A 16,804-nucleotide genomic window follows, 5' to 3' on the forward strand; every position below is an offset into this window, starting at 1 on the left:
CTTGAGAAAAAGGGTTACAGATTTTTCAGTTTCCAAAAAACTATTTTCATTGTACCATCCATGTGTTCATCGTATGTTTTAGGAGTTCATCCCTACCTACTTCATAAACTTGACAAATAATGATTACTTAAAACCCTTTCTTGGGTTTAGTTTTAAAGAATGCATAGAATTTCTTTTTAAAGTGTTTTTACATTTTATGAACCTTGAGGGCAACAGTACAAGTGGGGCAAAGAATGACATAATATTGACACTGTCCGATCCCTTGATTCCAAGCCCGTTGAAGGAGATCAAAGACCTATTAGGCTGGAATGTTGAAAGGGCTACTCTGGTGATGTAGCTCAGAGTGTTAAAGATGGACATAAAGACTGAACTAGGTGCTCACCTACCCCCCCCCTTTTTTTTGGCTTTGTCTGTAAATCTAGGGTACTTGGCCTGTTTTCCTTAATAACTTTAGTATTTAGCTTCTATATTTCTCCCTAATTTTACTCTTACCATAGAGGATGAAAATAAATGATGACACTTTAACGCCTTGACCTCAGAGTTCCTTGATAACTTCATTTAGCCCAAGCCAATTACTTAGGCCTTGTGGTCATTGAAAATATTCTATTCTAAGTCAGTAGTTTCAATTATTTTTCTTATTAGATGATTTCTGTATTTTTTTAACATCTTTATTGGAGTATGATTTCTGTATTTTTAACTCTAGCTCTGGCTACCCTTATGAATTTTATTAAGCATTTCTGATGGATGGACTTTTTACTTACTATATGAACAAAATCAGGTTCCTTTGTTTCTATTCTGCTGCACTACCTGTAAAGAAAATAGGCCACCCTCTTTCTCTGACTTTTGTTAGTAGCATCACCGTTTCCTTAGCATCAAAGTTCAGATCTGTAGATTTGGCATTAACCTGCTTCCCCTTGCCCACCACAGCCATTTTCACATCACAGCAGGGAGAGTCTGCTAACAGAACAGAAGTTAGAATCCTCAGTAATGTAATCATCGACATCTCATCCTGCCCACACTCAAGTGGAGAGGATTACACAGGGGGGTGACCACCAAGAGATAGAGATGCCTGGCAGCCGGCTTAGAGCCTGTCCACCACACTTATCTCTGAGATCTAGTCCTTTACTCCTTATTTCTACTAGTACCATCTTAGTTTGGTCATTTATTATTTCTTGTCTAGAATGTTATAGTGGCCTTTTTAAATTTTGATCTTGCACTTCTATTCTCTGCTATTTTTGGTACATTTGACTGTAATTCAATTTTAATATTCTTAAAATACAGCTGTTATACTTTATTGTATTCCCAAACTGTCCATGGTTCCTCATTACCTACTAACTAAATATTAACTAAATACACATTCAGCCCTGCATTTAAGACTTTCATCAAAATGAGCCTAAATTTTCTTTCTAATGGATTTAACTGCTACTAATTCTCTACGTGAAATTTACATTCTAATGAAAGAATACTACATCCTGTTGATGTTTGTATAAACCCTTAGTTAGCCTTTTCTATTTCAAAAAATTAGGGAAGTTTTCTCCTGATTCCCTAAACAGATAGGAGCTTTCTGATTTTTGAAACTATCACTTAAAAAAAAAACATGTTTAATAATTTTTTCCCTAAATTTATACATAGCTTTTCGTCCTCCTTGAGACAGGGATTATATATGTTTGTAAATATGTCTGTAATATATGTATATTTACATGGTATTTTTATGACCATATTTCTTGACTATGTTAAATGTATGTGTGTATATGTATAGTATATTTATGACTATGTATCCTGAAACATATGAGCTAGTATTACAGGAAATAGTACACAATTGTTTGTTAAATAAAATAGATCATTTCACTCGTATAAAAAATTGTGTTGGCCTTTCTGAAAGTGGATGAATTACATCAGACCTCAGAGTAATATAATTTAGTACATGAGAAGTAAGGGGCTGGGGGGAAGTCTGCCTTTTAAATTGTCCTCCTGCTGTGGCACGAAGATAAAATTTAAAATATATGTTTTTCTACCTTCTCTTAAAATAAAGATGTGTTAACATATCAAAGTGCAAACTTCTCACAAATGTGAAAACCTCACAGGTACTTAAGGTACTTGATGGGTGATTGACTCCTCCTGTCTCTGCCTTCTAGACTTAACCTATGTTTAAGCTTCTGGTGTCAGTAGAGTGGTGGCGAACTTTTTTCAGACATTTAGAAGTGTGAGTAGTTTTTTAGTCTTGTTGTGAATAAAGAATTACTACTGTGCTCTTAGTGCACATTAGGTCTCAGTACTGCTTAGCTTCTTGTTGTTACCAGCTTATTTATTGGTAGTGGGAAAACAGAAGCACATTACTCATAATTTTTAAAGCCTCTACTAATGGTTTGTAAGAAGGAAAAGAGGAAAATGATGACTAACTTTGATAAGCAATAAGATTGCCATTACGATTTGCTCACTTGTCTTGAATGAGTTAGAAACTTGGAGAAAATTACCAAATTATGTTTAAAATGAATGTATTTACTTCACAATATATCTGTTATTTGGTAGTTACTGGATTCGTATACACTGCTTAACTGATGTCTATTTGAATGCTTAACATGAATAAATTTCTATATTAGTCTTGGAATATAAAGTAACATTGTCAACATAGTGTAAGCTAGTCTTAGTAAAGAGATTAAGCACATGAAATAAGATACTATATATGAAATCCATTTATGAGACTTTGGACTTCTGCTCAGACACGTAAAGAGCTTGGAATTCATCACTCCTGTCCTCACAGCTTGAAAAAAGCTGAACAAACTGAAAACCAATAACTCGTCTTAGCTCTATCAGAGAACTGATGTCACAGAGCAAATTGACAGTGATGCCCTGAAAACTGGAGAAAGAGGCAAATACAGAGAATCACTGTTTACCAAGAGCAGAATTCCCTGGAGCCAGGAAAGGGTAGGAAAGCTTACTGTAGTTGACAAACTGCTGGAGGCAGTGTGTGGACTAGCTTGAGAGTTAAGACCTCCTGGGGGCTCAGTTTTAGGTCTCCTTCCCCACTTTTGTGAGTTTTACCTCCAGGAGCCCCACCAAGTTCTCACAGTGAGGTTCAGAGAAAAATCCCTCCTGTTTCCAGCAGAGGGAGGGGAAAGTAACCATTTTGAAATATACTAGGGGGAAGTAACCATGCTAAAATATGCCCAGCACATTGTATTCCCCACCTGACCTCAGGGGAGACTGCTTTACCAAAGCCTAACCTACTTGCGGAAAGAGAAATACCCAACTCCGGGCCCTCTAGCCTTCCTGTCTTACTTTCTAAGGGGAGTCCGGGGTACTGAGAAGCACCCAGGTACTAAAGTACCTGATTGTAGGGCAATGGAACACTTCTCCTCTTCCCACACCTTAGCACCACATCAGCAGGGCTCCCGTATAATAGTAAAGGATCGCAGCTGAAAGAACTGCAAGGCACAGACTCTTATCTAAGGAGGAGTTTCTTGAAAAACCCAGAGACAAAAACAAGGACACTAGAGGAAAGTGAAGGCACCTCTAACCACAACAAATAGTAAACAGCATAACTCCTATACAAATAAATGTAAACCCTTACGCTAAAGGCCTATTTGCCTCAGTTTCTATTACCCACTAAATCATGTCTGGCTTTCAGCAAATTTTTTTTTTTTTTTTTTTTTTTTTTTTGCGATCGCGGGCCTCTCACTGTTGTGGCCTCTCCCGTTGCGGAGCATAGGCTCCGGATGCGCAGGCTCAGCAGCCATGGCTCACGGGCCCAGCCGCCCCGTGGCATGTGGGATCTTCCCACACCGGGGCACAAACCCGTGTCCCCTGCATCGGCAGGCGGACTCTCAACCACTGCGCCACCAGGGAAGCCCCCAGCAAATTTTAAGGCATGCTAAAAGTAACAAAAAAAAACATAGGCTGAAGAGGCAAAGCAAGCAGCACAGCCAGACTCAGATATGGCAAAGATTTTGGAATTAACGGACTGGGAATTAAAATTACCACGATTAATAATGCTAATAGCTCTAATGGAAAAAATTGACAACATGCAAGAATAGATGGATAGTAGAAGCAGGGATATTGAAATTCTAAGAATCAAAAGGAAATGCTAGAAATCAAAAACGTCGTTCCAGAAATGACGAGTGACTTTGATTGGCTCACCAATAGACTGGTGACCAGTAGACAGATAAGGAAAGAATCAGTGAACCTGAAGACATGTTAATAGTATCGTCCCAAGCTGAAGTGCAAAGAGAAAATAGAATGAGGAAAATGGGACTCAATATTCAGGAACTGTGGGGCAATGACAAAAGGTGTAGCATGTATGTAATGGGACTGCCGGAAAAAGAGAAAGGAGCAGAAGAAATATTTGAAGTAATACTGGTTGAGAATTTTCCAAAATTAATGACAGATCCCTTCCTTTGTAATGATTTTGATATTTAGTTGCTACTGCAAGGGAAGCATAATGACAGGTGCTCAAAATTGATGTATAATAGCTGATAGGTTGACATACATAATATTATACCTCCGTAAATGAAACTTTGGTTAGTTTTTTCTGCCACTGACTGTAGCCTGATATCCTACCACCATTTAACAGAGAGTGATCTAAATGTTCTTACAGGGATGATACTCTGATTTCAGCCAACTGATTGCAAAATACACTTTTATTTTGTAGTACAGATGAAGTGGAAATTTAACAGAAATAAGATTTTCAGAGCCAAAAGCCACCTTTTGTTCTGCATATAGCAACAGCAAATTCAAAATTAAAGCAGAAAACGCTTAAATCTGTACTATAAGAAGAAGAACAGTATCAATTGTACTATCACAGACAGACATGCACTTAACAAACTAGACTGGGTTATTTAGTTAATGGAGTTCTGAATGTTTTCCTATGGTTTATGTTAGGAAAATAATTTGTCTTTTTCTTAATAAAAATTAGTTTTAAAAATTATAGATGGGTGTATCCTTCTCCCCTAACTTCTTTTACCCCATTTGAAAATCATTGAACTTGTTATTGATAATATCTTTTATTTCTGTTAGAAATGATAGGATGTCAGGGTAAGGAAAACTTACTCAAGAACCTAAAAATCTAAAGTTGAGGTTAGATTTCAGGTTGCCCGACCCTTTTCCTAGTGCTCTTCCAAGGAAACAGTGTGTTCTGCCCAACTTTTCTACGGCATTTGTTAACTCACTTTTCTTAGCTTCCTCAGTTTTTAGGCCGGTCTAGTTTCCATGACACTTAACTGCAAGACAGTTTTTAAATGGCTGCATTTTTTTTTCAATTTAACAGAAAAGTAGCAGTTCTGAGTCATTGAGTGACAAAGGTTCTGAATTGAAGAAAAGCTTTGATGCTGTGGTATTTGATGTCCTTAAGGTTACACCAGAAGAATATGCGGTAAGCCTCCCACCTCTTGTTCTCCAGTTTTTGCACATAATTTACATATTGGTGCTATTCAGTTAGAATTTGTAGGCCCAACAGAGGAGATTTTTAAAAACAAGAAACTACATGTGGGAATCGATGGGGAGAGTAGCACAACAATGGAGCAAGCAGAAGAATGAACAGAAGGTAAGAAAATCCATTGATATTTTTAAAGCAGCTTTGTAAGTTACACTATCAACTTGGTAAGTAATAATAAGTATTTACCTTCATGGTAATTGCTTTTGTCCCTACCAATACCACCTCCCCAAGCTAACTGTACTTTATTGACATATGTAAGAAGTATTTTTACTTTTTCCTAAATTAAAAAATTAAAGTTGAAGGCATTATTGCAGTATCATGAAGGATACCTAGAAAAACTTTCAATTCTTAACTGATATAAGTGTTCATTTATTTGTGCTATCTTTTTCCTTTAACTTGTTAGCAGAATATATTGATTTCCTGATATTGCATCACTCTTGCATTCCAGGAGTAAACTGTGTTTGGCCATAGCATATTATTCCTTGGTATATTGCGAGATTTTGTTTTACATCTATAGCCACAGTTGAGATAGGTCCATGTGAAGTCCTTCAATATGAGTTGCCACTAGTGTAGAGTCAGTTACTTCTTATAAATTGGGAAGAATACCTTTTCATTAATGTCATATTTTATATTACTCTTTGAGTAGATATGATTTAATAGTCACAACAACAACACTGCTCTACGAACCAGTAGATCCAAGTGTTTTTTTTTAATTTGGATTTAATGTATGACCATGTTCAAATTTTTAAAATTATTTTTGTTTATTTTATAGCTTTACCTCATTTATCTCACAAAAAATATGAATAGGCATGAGATAATTAGAAATAGTTATATTTAATGCTATAAGGGCTAAATTTTCATTTTTTTAAGCCCTTATAAAACTGGGATTTCTTTCTGGTAAAGATCTCAATATGTTTTCACTTTTTATTTCAGGGTCAGATAACGCTAATGGATGTTCCAGTATTTAAAGCCATTCAACCAGATGTGAGTAGTTTTAAGAACTTTCCTTTAAAATATACAAGATGGTGAATTATAGTATCCCCAATTAAGAAGTTTTAGAAGTGACAAATTACACTTTATATTAATTTTTAAATGTTTAAAGCTTTTGATGTAACTTATCTGTATATTACTCAGGCCTCAAAAACTCATGTGGCATTCATAGCTATACACTGTTGAGTCATAGATAGTACTGTTTGAATCATTTTGGTTGATTTGGCTTCATTACTTTACTGAAGTATCTATTTTACTGATGAGAAAACAGAATGACATTTGTCCCCGATACACAGCTAAGTGTTGGAACTGGCTTTCAGATTCTTAAAACTGATGCCTTTTCCACTCTTATCAGGTAAGAATATTAATATGATTTTGTATCCCAAAACTAAGTCATTGATAATACTGACATATTCAGTACCATAAGATATTTTTTTAGTTCTTCTGGGAACAAAATATAGTGTATTTGTTGCAGTATTTTCAAGTCAACTATAACATAGATGTTACAGAAAATATCTGTATCTTCAGTGGTATAGACAGTATTAGTCCTGTGTTTTTCAAGTAAGTTACTTAATGTCTGAATATCTCAAGTCTGTCACTTAACAAAATGAAAGGATGGGCCTGAATGATCTCTGAGTCGTTGTCATTTCCACAACTCTATGTTTTTCTAACTTTCCTCCCTTACCATGGAGGGCACCGTCAATAGAACCATTAGTTCAGCAACAGAGGAAGAGAAACAATCTAGTCTATAAATAAAGCACAAACAGAAAATGGCTTTCGTATTTAAATGATAGTAACTGAAATATTCATTTCCTCACATCCCCGAACAAACAAAGCAAACTAAATTCTTTATAAAAATTACATTTTTTGGCCCTGAAGTTCAGCCATCTTCTCCTTAGACATATTTCCGCCCCCCGCCTTTTTTTTTTTTTTTTTTGCAGTACACAGGCCTCACTGTTGTGGCCTCTCCCATTGCGGAGCACAGGCTCCGGACGCGCAGGCTCAGCAGCCATGGCTGACGGGCCTAGCTGCTCCGCGGCACGTGGGATCTTCCTGGACCGGGGCACGAACCCATGTCCCCTGCATCGGCAGGCGGACTCTCAACCACTGCGCCACCAGGGAAGCCCCTATTTTTTTCCTTTTGAATAAACTGCAAGTACTATATTTCTGTTTCATACAACATTAGTACCATCCAGTAGAAATACAATGTGAACCATTTCTATAACTTTACATTTTCTAGTAGCCACATTACAAATTAAAAAGTAAAATTAATTTTAATAATTGTATTTAACTTACTGCATCCAAAATAATTATCATTTCAACTTGTAATCAGTATAAAAATTATTGAGATGTTGTACTCTCTTTTTTCTGTACTAAGACTTTGAAATTCAGTGTATATTGTATAATTACAGCACATCTTTATGTGGAATTGCCACATTACAAGTGCTTGTGCTTGATAGTCATTTGTGGAGAGGGGTTTGACATTGAAGATCTAGACAGTGACTGTTACTTAAGGACATAAACTTCAAGTCAATGGGAAATTTTTATTTCCCTGGGACATCTAACAGTGCTTTGTAAACTTCATAGAAGTGAACCTTAAAAATTCCCTTGACCCCACTTCTTGATCTAATTTAACACCAACCCCATTGTTTTTTTTTTTAACCTAAGTATCTTATTTATCCATTCTCTCTCTACTCTCAACACCCCAATCCAAGACACCATTGTAACTCAGCTGAATTACTGCAGTGCCCTCTTACCTGATCTGTCCACATCCACCCTGACCCTTCTCAACTTTCTCTACCCAATAGCCAAGGTGATCTTTCAACATGTAAATCTGCTCATTAGATTCCTCTGCTTATAATGCTTCAGTGGCTTCCTGTCACTCTGAGGGTAAAGGCAAACCATCCTAATGTCGTCTACAAATCTCTTCAAAGTTTTGCCTCTTCTTACCCACTCCAACCTTATCTTACACCTTTTCCACCGTTTTCTGGTCTAGCTACAGTGGCCTTTTAGCCCCTCTCACCACTGAGCCTGTGTACATGCTAGTTAACTCATCCTTCAGTTCTCCGATCAAGTTTGACTTTCTCAGGTGAGCTTTTCTTCTCTTCCTACAGGCTCTCCCAGCACTTCCTAGCTCTTCACTGGACTTGTCAGTTGCAGTTTTACATGTATGTGTTGTAGTTCAACAAGTATTTACTGAGTGTCTCTTCTGTGCCAGGCACTGGCTTACACTGAAGAGACTAAAATTCCTGCCCTCATGCATCTTACATTTGAGTGAGGTGAACTAGCACTGTGTCATGAAAAACGTCGAACAGCCAGAAGAGGATAGGGCGGCGTAAGGGCAGTGGGAGTTGTGATTTTAGATAGGATGGTCAGAAAGGCTTCACTGAAAAGGTGTCGTCTGAGAAAGACCTGAACGAGGTGAGAGAGCAAGCCATACTGGTGTTTAGGGGAAGAGTGTTCCAGGCAGAGAAAACAGTACTGATACTTAGTACCATAAGTTTCATTCTTAGTTCTTTCGGTAACAAAATATAGTGTGTTTGTTGTAGTATATACAAGTCTGCAATGGCCCTGGATACTTTTCATTATACTTTTATTTTATGACTTTATAATATGACTGTGTGTTGTATTTTAGAGACAAGAAAAAAATCAAGGAAGGCATTACTTTTTTAAAGGAGACTAACATTTATTATGCATCTACCCATTGTAAGCCATTTATTATGCTCACATAAGGGAAAAGATTACTGATGTGAGGTGTGAAGCCCAGGGCAAAGGCCAGTGAGCTGCAGTGAGTGAGCGCGAGGGTCTTGTAGAAAGTGAGAAAGGTAGAGAGGGCTGGATGGCATGGTGCCTTGAAAACCATTCCTCTGAAAAAGATTGGAAACTAGGGGAGGGTTTTGCGCAAACAAGTGACATTTTCTGACTTGGGTTTTAAGTAGCTCTTCCTGACTACCGACCAGGGTATGTGGGGAAGCAAGCCTGGGGGTGGGGAGGGGCTGGTACCAAGGACTGAATCGAGGAGACCAGGTGAGAGATGAAGGTGGCTTGCATCAGGATGTGAGGGAAGAGGTGGTGAGAAGTTGTCAGGCACTGTATGTGCAAGAGGAGTCAAGGATGATGACAAGGTTTCTGGCCTGACACCGGACACGTGTAGTTGATAGTCTCTGAGATGGAAAATTATTAGTATGGTGTTCATAGCTCCTGGGGCTGCCATTTATATAGAATAGACTGTGCAGTGTAGCCTGTGGAGAAGGGCCAGAGGAGCAGGTTTTGAAGGAAGAGCCTGAGTTCAGCTTTGGACATGTTTAGTTTTACCTGCCTGTTGGACAGCCACAGAGAATGTTAAGTTACATAATATATACTAGCATATATTTTCAGTTCAGACTGGAAGTGTAAGTTTGGGAGTTGTCGGTGTAGGGATATCTAAAGCGTAGGTGAGATTACCAAGAGAGTGAATATAGATGCAGAAAAGAAGGGACCTATGTAGTGTTGAGGAGGAGCTAACAGAAGAAACTGAGAAGCAGCAGCCGGTGATTTAGGAGGAAACCTAGGTTAGTGTGAAATGCGATGAACCAAGTGAAAGACATTTTTAAGAAGGAAGGCGTGATCAGGTATAAAGTGGTGTTAATCATGTGCTTATTTGTTTATTGCTTGCCACTTCTGCTAGGTTTTGAACTACATGAGGACACTTAGGACGGATAATTTTGCTTTTACTATTTTATCTGTCTGGCATGTAGTGGGAACTCAGTATTTAGAATGAGAAAATGAACAGTGTTTAGTAAATGTTTGTTCAGTGAGAGAATGTCTTAAAAAATTGAAATAGGAACCCTTGGAAGAAACGATGTAGCACCAAAATATTCTGATGTATCCATCTCATATAATCATCAAGATTACATTAAATCTGGCAGCGTAAACAGGACTTTGTCATCTGGCAGAAAAATGTTTTCTAATTTATCCTGAGATATCTTAAGACATACAACAAGGCATATGTAATGAGATGAACCTCTCATCTCAACCTTCAGCCTAAGCAGTACTGTTGAAGCCACTCTGCGTCCTCCCATATTCACCTCTCTGCCCTCCTCCCACCAAAGGAACCACTATCCAGTATTGATCTATATCATTCCTGTGCATTTAGATACAGATTTTCTGTAAGTATATGTATCCCTTTTGCATGCAGGTTTCAGATTTTTTATGTAAGTGGTATCCTGTTTTTTTTCTTCTTTAGCTTCTTATGTCTAACATCATTGACTAGCATCCATGTTTATACTCTAGTGCATTAATTACTGAGTTGTAGCACATTAACATCCTTAAACTTATTAAATACTGCCAAATTGTTTTCCATATTGTTTGTACAGATATTGTTTATTATGTGAAACTCTTGCTATTGATAACTTTAACAGAAGATTTTTTAAACCACGATGGTGGGCAATCTAATGTATTAGTCTCATTTATTAGCATAAAATGGTGTCTACCTTATTATGTAGTTAGAATATTAACTTTACTAAAGAATGAATTATTTTTGTTAAATCCAAATTTAACCTCAGATATGAAAAGACAGTGTTATCACTGAACCCAGTAAATTTATCTTCATGTTTCTGCCCATTATACCAATGCTCGTCTCTACTTTATATATAATTTTATGTAAAACTTAAAAAACTATATATATATATATATATATATAATGAAACTATTAAAAAGATCTTTAGTTAAGTTACACTAAAACTGTTTCAATCAAAACTCATTATTATGTGTGAATATCCACATGTAACTTTATTTCAGGTGACGATTTATTCACATTTTCTGAAATAAAATGTGTTCTAAATTTGAGCTTTGAAGATGATAGATTCTGAATCCAACTATGTGGTTTAGTGATTTTTCTTGCAAATTGGTGATTGAACCACACAGGTCTCACTCAGTTTTCTACAATAGAAGCAATTTCTGAGTTATTTGAAACTTATTAAAATATATAACTCCTATTAATTCCATTCCCTAAATAGGTCCCTGTCATTCTTACCAGTTTGTGGCATTCTGTATTCCCAAGTCTTTCATATCAAGCAGAATTTATTTAAACTTTTGTCCCTAAACTTATTCTTGACTTGTAGAAAGAAAGGGGCAGCTATAAGAAGCACAGTTGTTTTCTCAGAATAAAGCTGCTTATCTGCCTGTCTGTTACACTGTCTACCTCAGAATTGCTCAGGGAAAATTCCAAGCCTTTTATTTCCCTCTAGAAACTATTGGCCTTATCTTTGAGATGTCAAAAATTATTTTTTATTATATAGAGACTGGCCTTAGTTGTCGGTAAAATACTGGCCAACGAAATCACATCTTGAAGTAAGCAGATCTGAAGCAAACATAATGCTAAGTCTGGTTTTTCTCCAACCTTGTATCACACTTGAAATTACCTCAGAGTGAAGGAAGACAAAAGAACAGATTTCGACACTTTGTTTCTTAGTTTTTTGTTTTATGGTAGAGAAGAATAGAAAAACATATTCACCAATGAAAAGAATTTAATGGTAAAGGAAAAGTGCAATAATTTAAAAAACTACTTAGTAGGAATATAATTACATGTTTGCTCTGATTTTAGTTTTTAAGGTCCCCTGTCTGAGTGATTTGTACCATTTTATCCATTTTTAATACCAGTCAGAAACCTTCGAGTCATTCTTTTCCCTTCTCCCTGCATCCTCTTTCCTCTGTTCTCCAGTATCTCCAGTCGATTTTACTTCCTAAATAACTTTTCTGCCCTTCCCCTTCCCTATCAACTCTGAAGGATATTTATTAAAAGAGCACAGTGTTTTTTTAGGGCTGCAGCTCATTGGCTCAAGAAGTATGAACATTCCTTAGTGCCTGTACATGGTTGCTGGGCCTGAGACAGGTCTCAGCTCAATCTCTTATCTGTATATACTGGTGGATCCCCCTTCATCTGAACACTTTGCCCTGATATTCCCATAGCTAGTGCTACAGAAATCTTAAGAATCTTCACTTGTCCACTGGCCCAAGCAACATGGCCAAATTTGGAAGCTTCTATGGATAGTGATCCCTCTCACACAAAACCAGTCTTTTCATTCTTCTCCCCTCCTCCTAATAAGTAGCCATTTCTTAGTGATAGGGACGGGAAGGAAACACAATAATATGGTTGCTGGCACTGAAGTTATACCGATTACAAGGAAGGAGAGAAGTTAGTAGTTCCATCATCTGCACTCACCCTCTGTTAATACGTCCTTAGAACTCTCACTTCCACAGAGTTGCTCCCTGTCTTTTTGTTCTTTAATTTAAACCAGTTTTGGGGGTAAATTTCCATGTACTTTGCTGCCTCTTTTTCTTTTTTAATCAGTGTCCAACATTCACAGCTCTCTGAATGGGTGCTCAGAAAATTTTTAATTACTTAATTTCATTTCCTTTAAACTTTATTTTAAAACCCTTTGAATCCCAAAAGATAATTTTTCCTGGCAAAACATAAAAGCAATGAGCCAGAAGACATGCATTTTTATTTCAGCTTTGCCATCTATAGATTGTGCCAGTAATACAACCTATTTCATATCTTCAGCCTTTCTTAAAAAAAAAAATGTGTGAAATAAGGGATTTTGGGCTACTTGACCTTTAAAATACCTTCTAGGGACTTCCCGGTGGCACAGTGGTTAAAGAATCCACCTGCCAATGCAGGGGACACAGGTTCAAGCCCTGGCCTGGGAAGATCCCACATGCCACAGAGCAACTAAGCCCGTGCGCTTCAACTTCTGAGCCCGTGTGCTTCAACTACTGAGCCTGCACTCTAGAGCCCGCATGCCGCTACTATGGAGGCCGCGAGCCACAGCTACTGAAGCCCATGTGCCGGGAGCTGGTTCTCTGCAACAAGAGAAGCCACCGCAGTGAGAAGCCTGCGCACTGCAACAAAGAGTAGCCCCCGCTCACTGTAACTAGAGAAAGCCCACGCGCAGCAACGAAGACCCAACACAGCCATCCATTAATAAACAAACAAACAAATAAATAAATAAATAAAAATTAAATTAAATTAAATTAAATACCTTCTACGTCTTTTGAGAAATTCCTGGAAGTAGAATAATTTTGGGGGGTGACTTCAGAGTAGGAGCTTCAGTTAAGTGTAGCCGTCAATTAGTAATAAATAGGACTTTGACCAAAACTGCAGAAGTCTTAAGGAGGTGATAATTGTTGGGGGTGGTCATAAGTCAAGTTCTTAGAGATTGGGGGTCTCACTAGAATGTAAATTCCACAAGGGCAGAAACTTGTCTGCTCTTTTCACTGATGTATCTATAGTGCTTGAATAATACTTGTTCAATATTTGGGTTTGATGAGTGACCATTCCAAGGCTTTATCCTGTACAGCCTACAGGCATATCGTCTTCCATTGCTTATCATGTTTGGAGTTATTTTTGCAAAAGTCTGTTACCTAGTCCAAGAATGTAACTTTTATAAAGTAACACTCATTCTGTGGAAGCAGAATTTTTTTCCCCTCTGCCCACAATTCAGAACCATTTTCTTCCCTACTATGAATTCTTCAGTGTTCAGTAAGGGCAAAAGTCTACCATAAGGGAAACACTCATTAATTTCAAGTATGAATTTTCTGGTATTTAGTTGAAGCTCAGCTCTTGTTAAAGTTTTCCCACATTTCTTATATGCATAGATTACCCCAGTATGATTTCTCTTCTGATTGTGAAGGTTTTTTTTCTTTTAGAAAGCTCTTACACATTTACAGGGCTTCTCTCCATTGTGAGTTCTTTCATGTTGAGGAAGCAATGACTGTATTCTGAAGATTTTTCCATGTTTATTACATTCATAGGATTTTGGGTTTTTTTTTCTATTATGAATTCTCTGATGCTCTATAAAGCTTGTATTTCTCCTGGAGGCCTTGCCACGTTCATTACACCGATGGGGTTTCTCTTCAGAATGAGTATTATGTTATTCAACACAGGATGAGTTATGACACAAAGCTCTCTTGCAATCAGGCTTTCTCTCCAATAGCAATTCTCTGGTGATTTTGATCAGTCTTAAGTAAGGGGGGTGAACTGCGCTTGAAATCTGTACTGTAGTCATTACGTTGAATAATGTTTACCTCTCTTATGAGGTTCCCAAGTGTTTATAAAGTGACAGGCTCTGACTGAAAGTCCTGTGATGTGTATTACATTCAAAAAAGAAAGTTCCACACTTTATTATTTGTTCTGGTAGGTCAATATAATAAGTCATTTAGGTTATATCAATAAACACATTAAATACAAAGGATAGATAAGGCCCTCCTGTATAACTGGGATACACTAGAGATTGAGGAAGAATTCTGGTTAAATGAGGGGAAGTACATAATAGGTCATTCTGAATCTTATTAAAACATTTCTGAAAAACTTACAATTGAGATATTTCTGACAATACGTATAAAGAATTTTCTCTATGTGAAATTTCTTCTGTATGCAAACAGCCTATAATCTTGGCAACATCCAAAATTCCATCAGGAATATCATAATTCTATCCTTGTTTTAATGAAAATTATCATTTTCATTAGAATTAAAATGTAAAAATCCATGAATACAGTGGGAGGTTTGAAGAAAGCAAAGAAGACATGTGACTCTTCTTGTGGACTAGAAAAAGCTAGCTGTTTTGTTAGAAGTAAGGTGCAGCTGTTTTGTCAGTTCATATTATTGCTGTTCCTCACTGCGAACTTCCTTTATATACAGTAAGGGCAGGCTTAGATTAGAACTAGGGAAGATAACTGTTGACTAGGTGAGTAGGTATATCACAGTATCAGTGATAGAAGATAGCTTCTGCCTTTCTCTCTGATCTCCCTATAGAGGTGGCTTTAAGGTATTGGAAGGAGGGAGCTTGGGGGAGGAAAGAATGTGAGTACGTTACATCACAGAAAAGTGAGGTGGTGTTTTTGATTTAACATATTCCATTAGAATTATATAGTTTCAGGGCTTATTCTACCCATTAAGAATATAGGAATCGCGGTGAGCCCCTCATCTCAGGGTGAGCGCTCATCTGTGGCTGAGACTTCTTTCCAAAGAGCCATACAGGCTGAATGCTAATGGCTGTACTATGCCCCTGTAAAGCTTCCAGCTTTTGGGCCTAGGAATGCCTCAGCAGCCTTCATCTTCTCACTCTGAGGGCCCCCACACCCCACAGTCTTTTACAAATTCCATTGCTTTTTCTTTCCTTGCCTCAGTCTCTGTCTACATGCTGGTCTATATTGGCCTTTTCTCTTCTTCTATCTATAGGTATCCCTACAACATCACCCCTAGAGCAGTGCTTTTAAAAGTGTTGGAACCTACAAGATGAAATTTAGATCAAGAATTTGACTTTACAGAACAAACCTACAAGACATAAGAGAAGCTGTGGCTCCTGTGAAATTCAGTAGTTCTTTCATAGGGTAGGTGGTCCTCAGTTGTGGTGTTTGCCTTCCCACATGCTTCCAAAATAATCTGTTTAATGGCTCAAAATGAGTCCATGAATATACTTTCAAATACGCTTTTAATGACTATTAAGAAATCGCCTTTGTATATGTGAGTTACTGTTAGAAGATTTCTCTTCACTGCCTGATTTAAAAATTGCAGGTTGAATCCATTTGAACAAATTTTAAGAGGCATCAAGGCAGTTCTGTTTCATTTAGCCTTTGCTAAAACAGAGGCTTATTTACGCAGTGTACTCAACTTGAATCAGTCTTATTCATAAGTTAGACCCCCCCAAAAAAAGGTCTTTTGAGTCACTAAGTTTACTTTAACTTTTTGGTGTTCGTGGGAAATGGTTTAGTATAGAATAACTTGACCTGGCTGATAAGCTGTCAATACAAGATGATGCTTGTAGGAGAATTTATTTCTTAGATTGTAAAGTGTCACTTGGAGAAAGAGTCTAGGTTCTGAGACAAAGGAGACAGAGACAAAGGGAAAAACATCTTTTTTCTCACAGAGGTATTTAGTGGCTATTGAGAGGTTGAGGTGGGGCAGGGCAAAATTCCTTTAAGGCCAGTTAACCATAAATGCATGTCAAGGTTTAAGAAGAAAGTACTGGATGAGTTCCTGGAGTCCCAGTGCAATGCCTACTTCATAATCCATTAAATTGGTTTTTGTTTTCATTGTTTTTTAAACTTTTTATTTTGAGGTAATTACAGTTTCACAGGAAGTTGCAAAAAATAGTACAAGGATAATTTTAGATTCACAATATCAAACCCAGGAAATGGATGTTTGTACAAGACATGTCTGTATAGTTCTGTGACGTTTTACCTTTTTTTTTTTTTTTTTAATTTATTTTTGGCTGCGTCGGGTCTTCGTTGCTGTGTGCGGGCTTTCTCTAGTAGTGGTGAGCGGGGGCTACTCTTCGTTGCGATACACGGGCTTCTCATTGCAGTGGCTTCTCTTGTTGTGGAGCATGGGCTCTAGGCGCG

The 16,804-nt window shown here is 37.4% G+C and overlaps 1 protein-coding gene across 2 annotated transcripts in view; it reads left to right on the plus strand.

Moving 5' to 3' along the window:
- Positions 1-16,804, plus strand: part of RALGPS2 (Ral GEF with PH domain and SH3 binding motif 2) — a 156,349-nt gene that overhangs the window by 39,407 nt on the left and 100,138 nt on the right. For both annotated transcript variants that reach the window (XM_081216128.1, XM_081216129.1), the window contains exons 3-4: positions 5,264-5,368; positions 6,365-6,415. In XM_081216128.1, the coding sequence (XP_081072254.1) occupies positions 5,264-5,368; positions 6,365-6,415 (156 nt within the window). The remainder of the gene's footprint in view (positions 1-5,263; positions 5,369-6,364; positions 6,416-16,804) is intronic.

This window comes from Mesoplodon bidens (assembly GCF_964165515.1).
Source record: "Mesoplodon bidens genome assembly, chromosome: 2".
NCBI lineage: Eukaryota > Metazoa > Chordata > Mammalia > Artiodactyla > Ziphiidae > Mesoplodon > Mesoplodon bidens.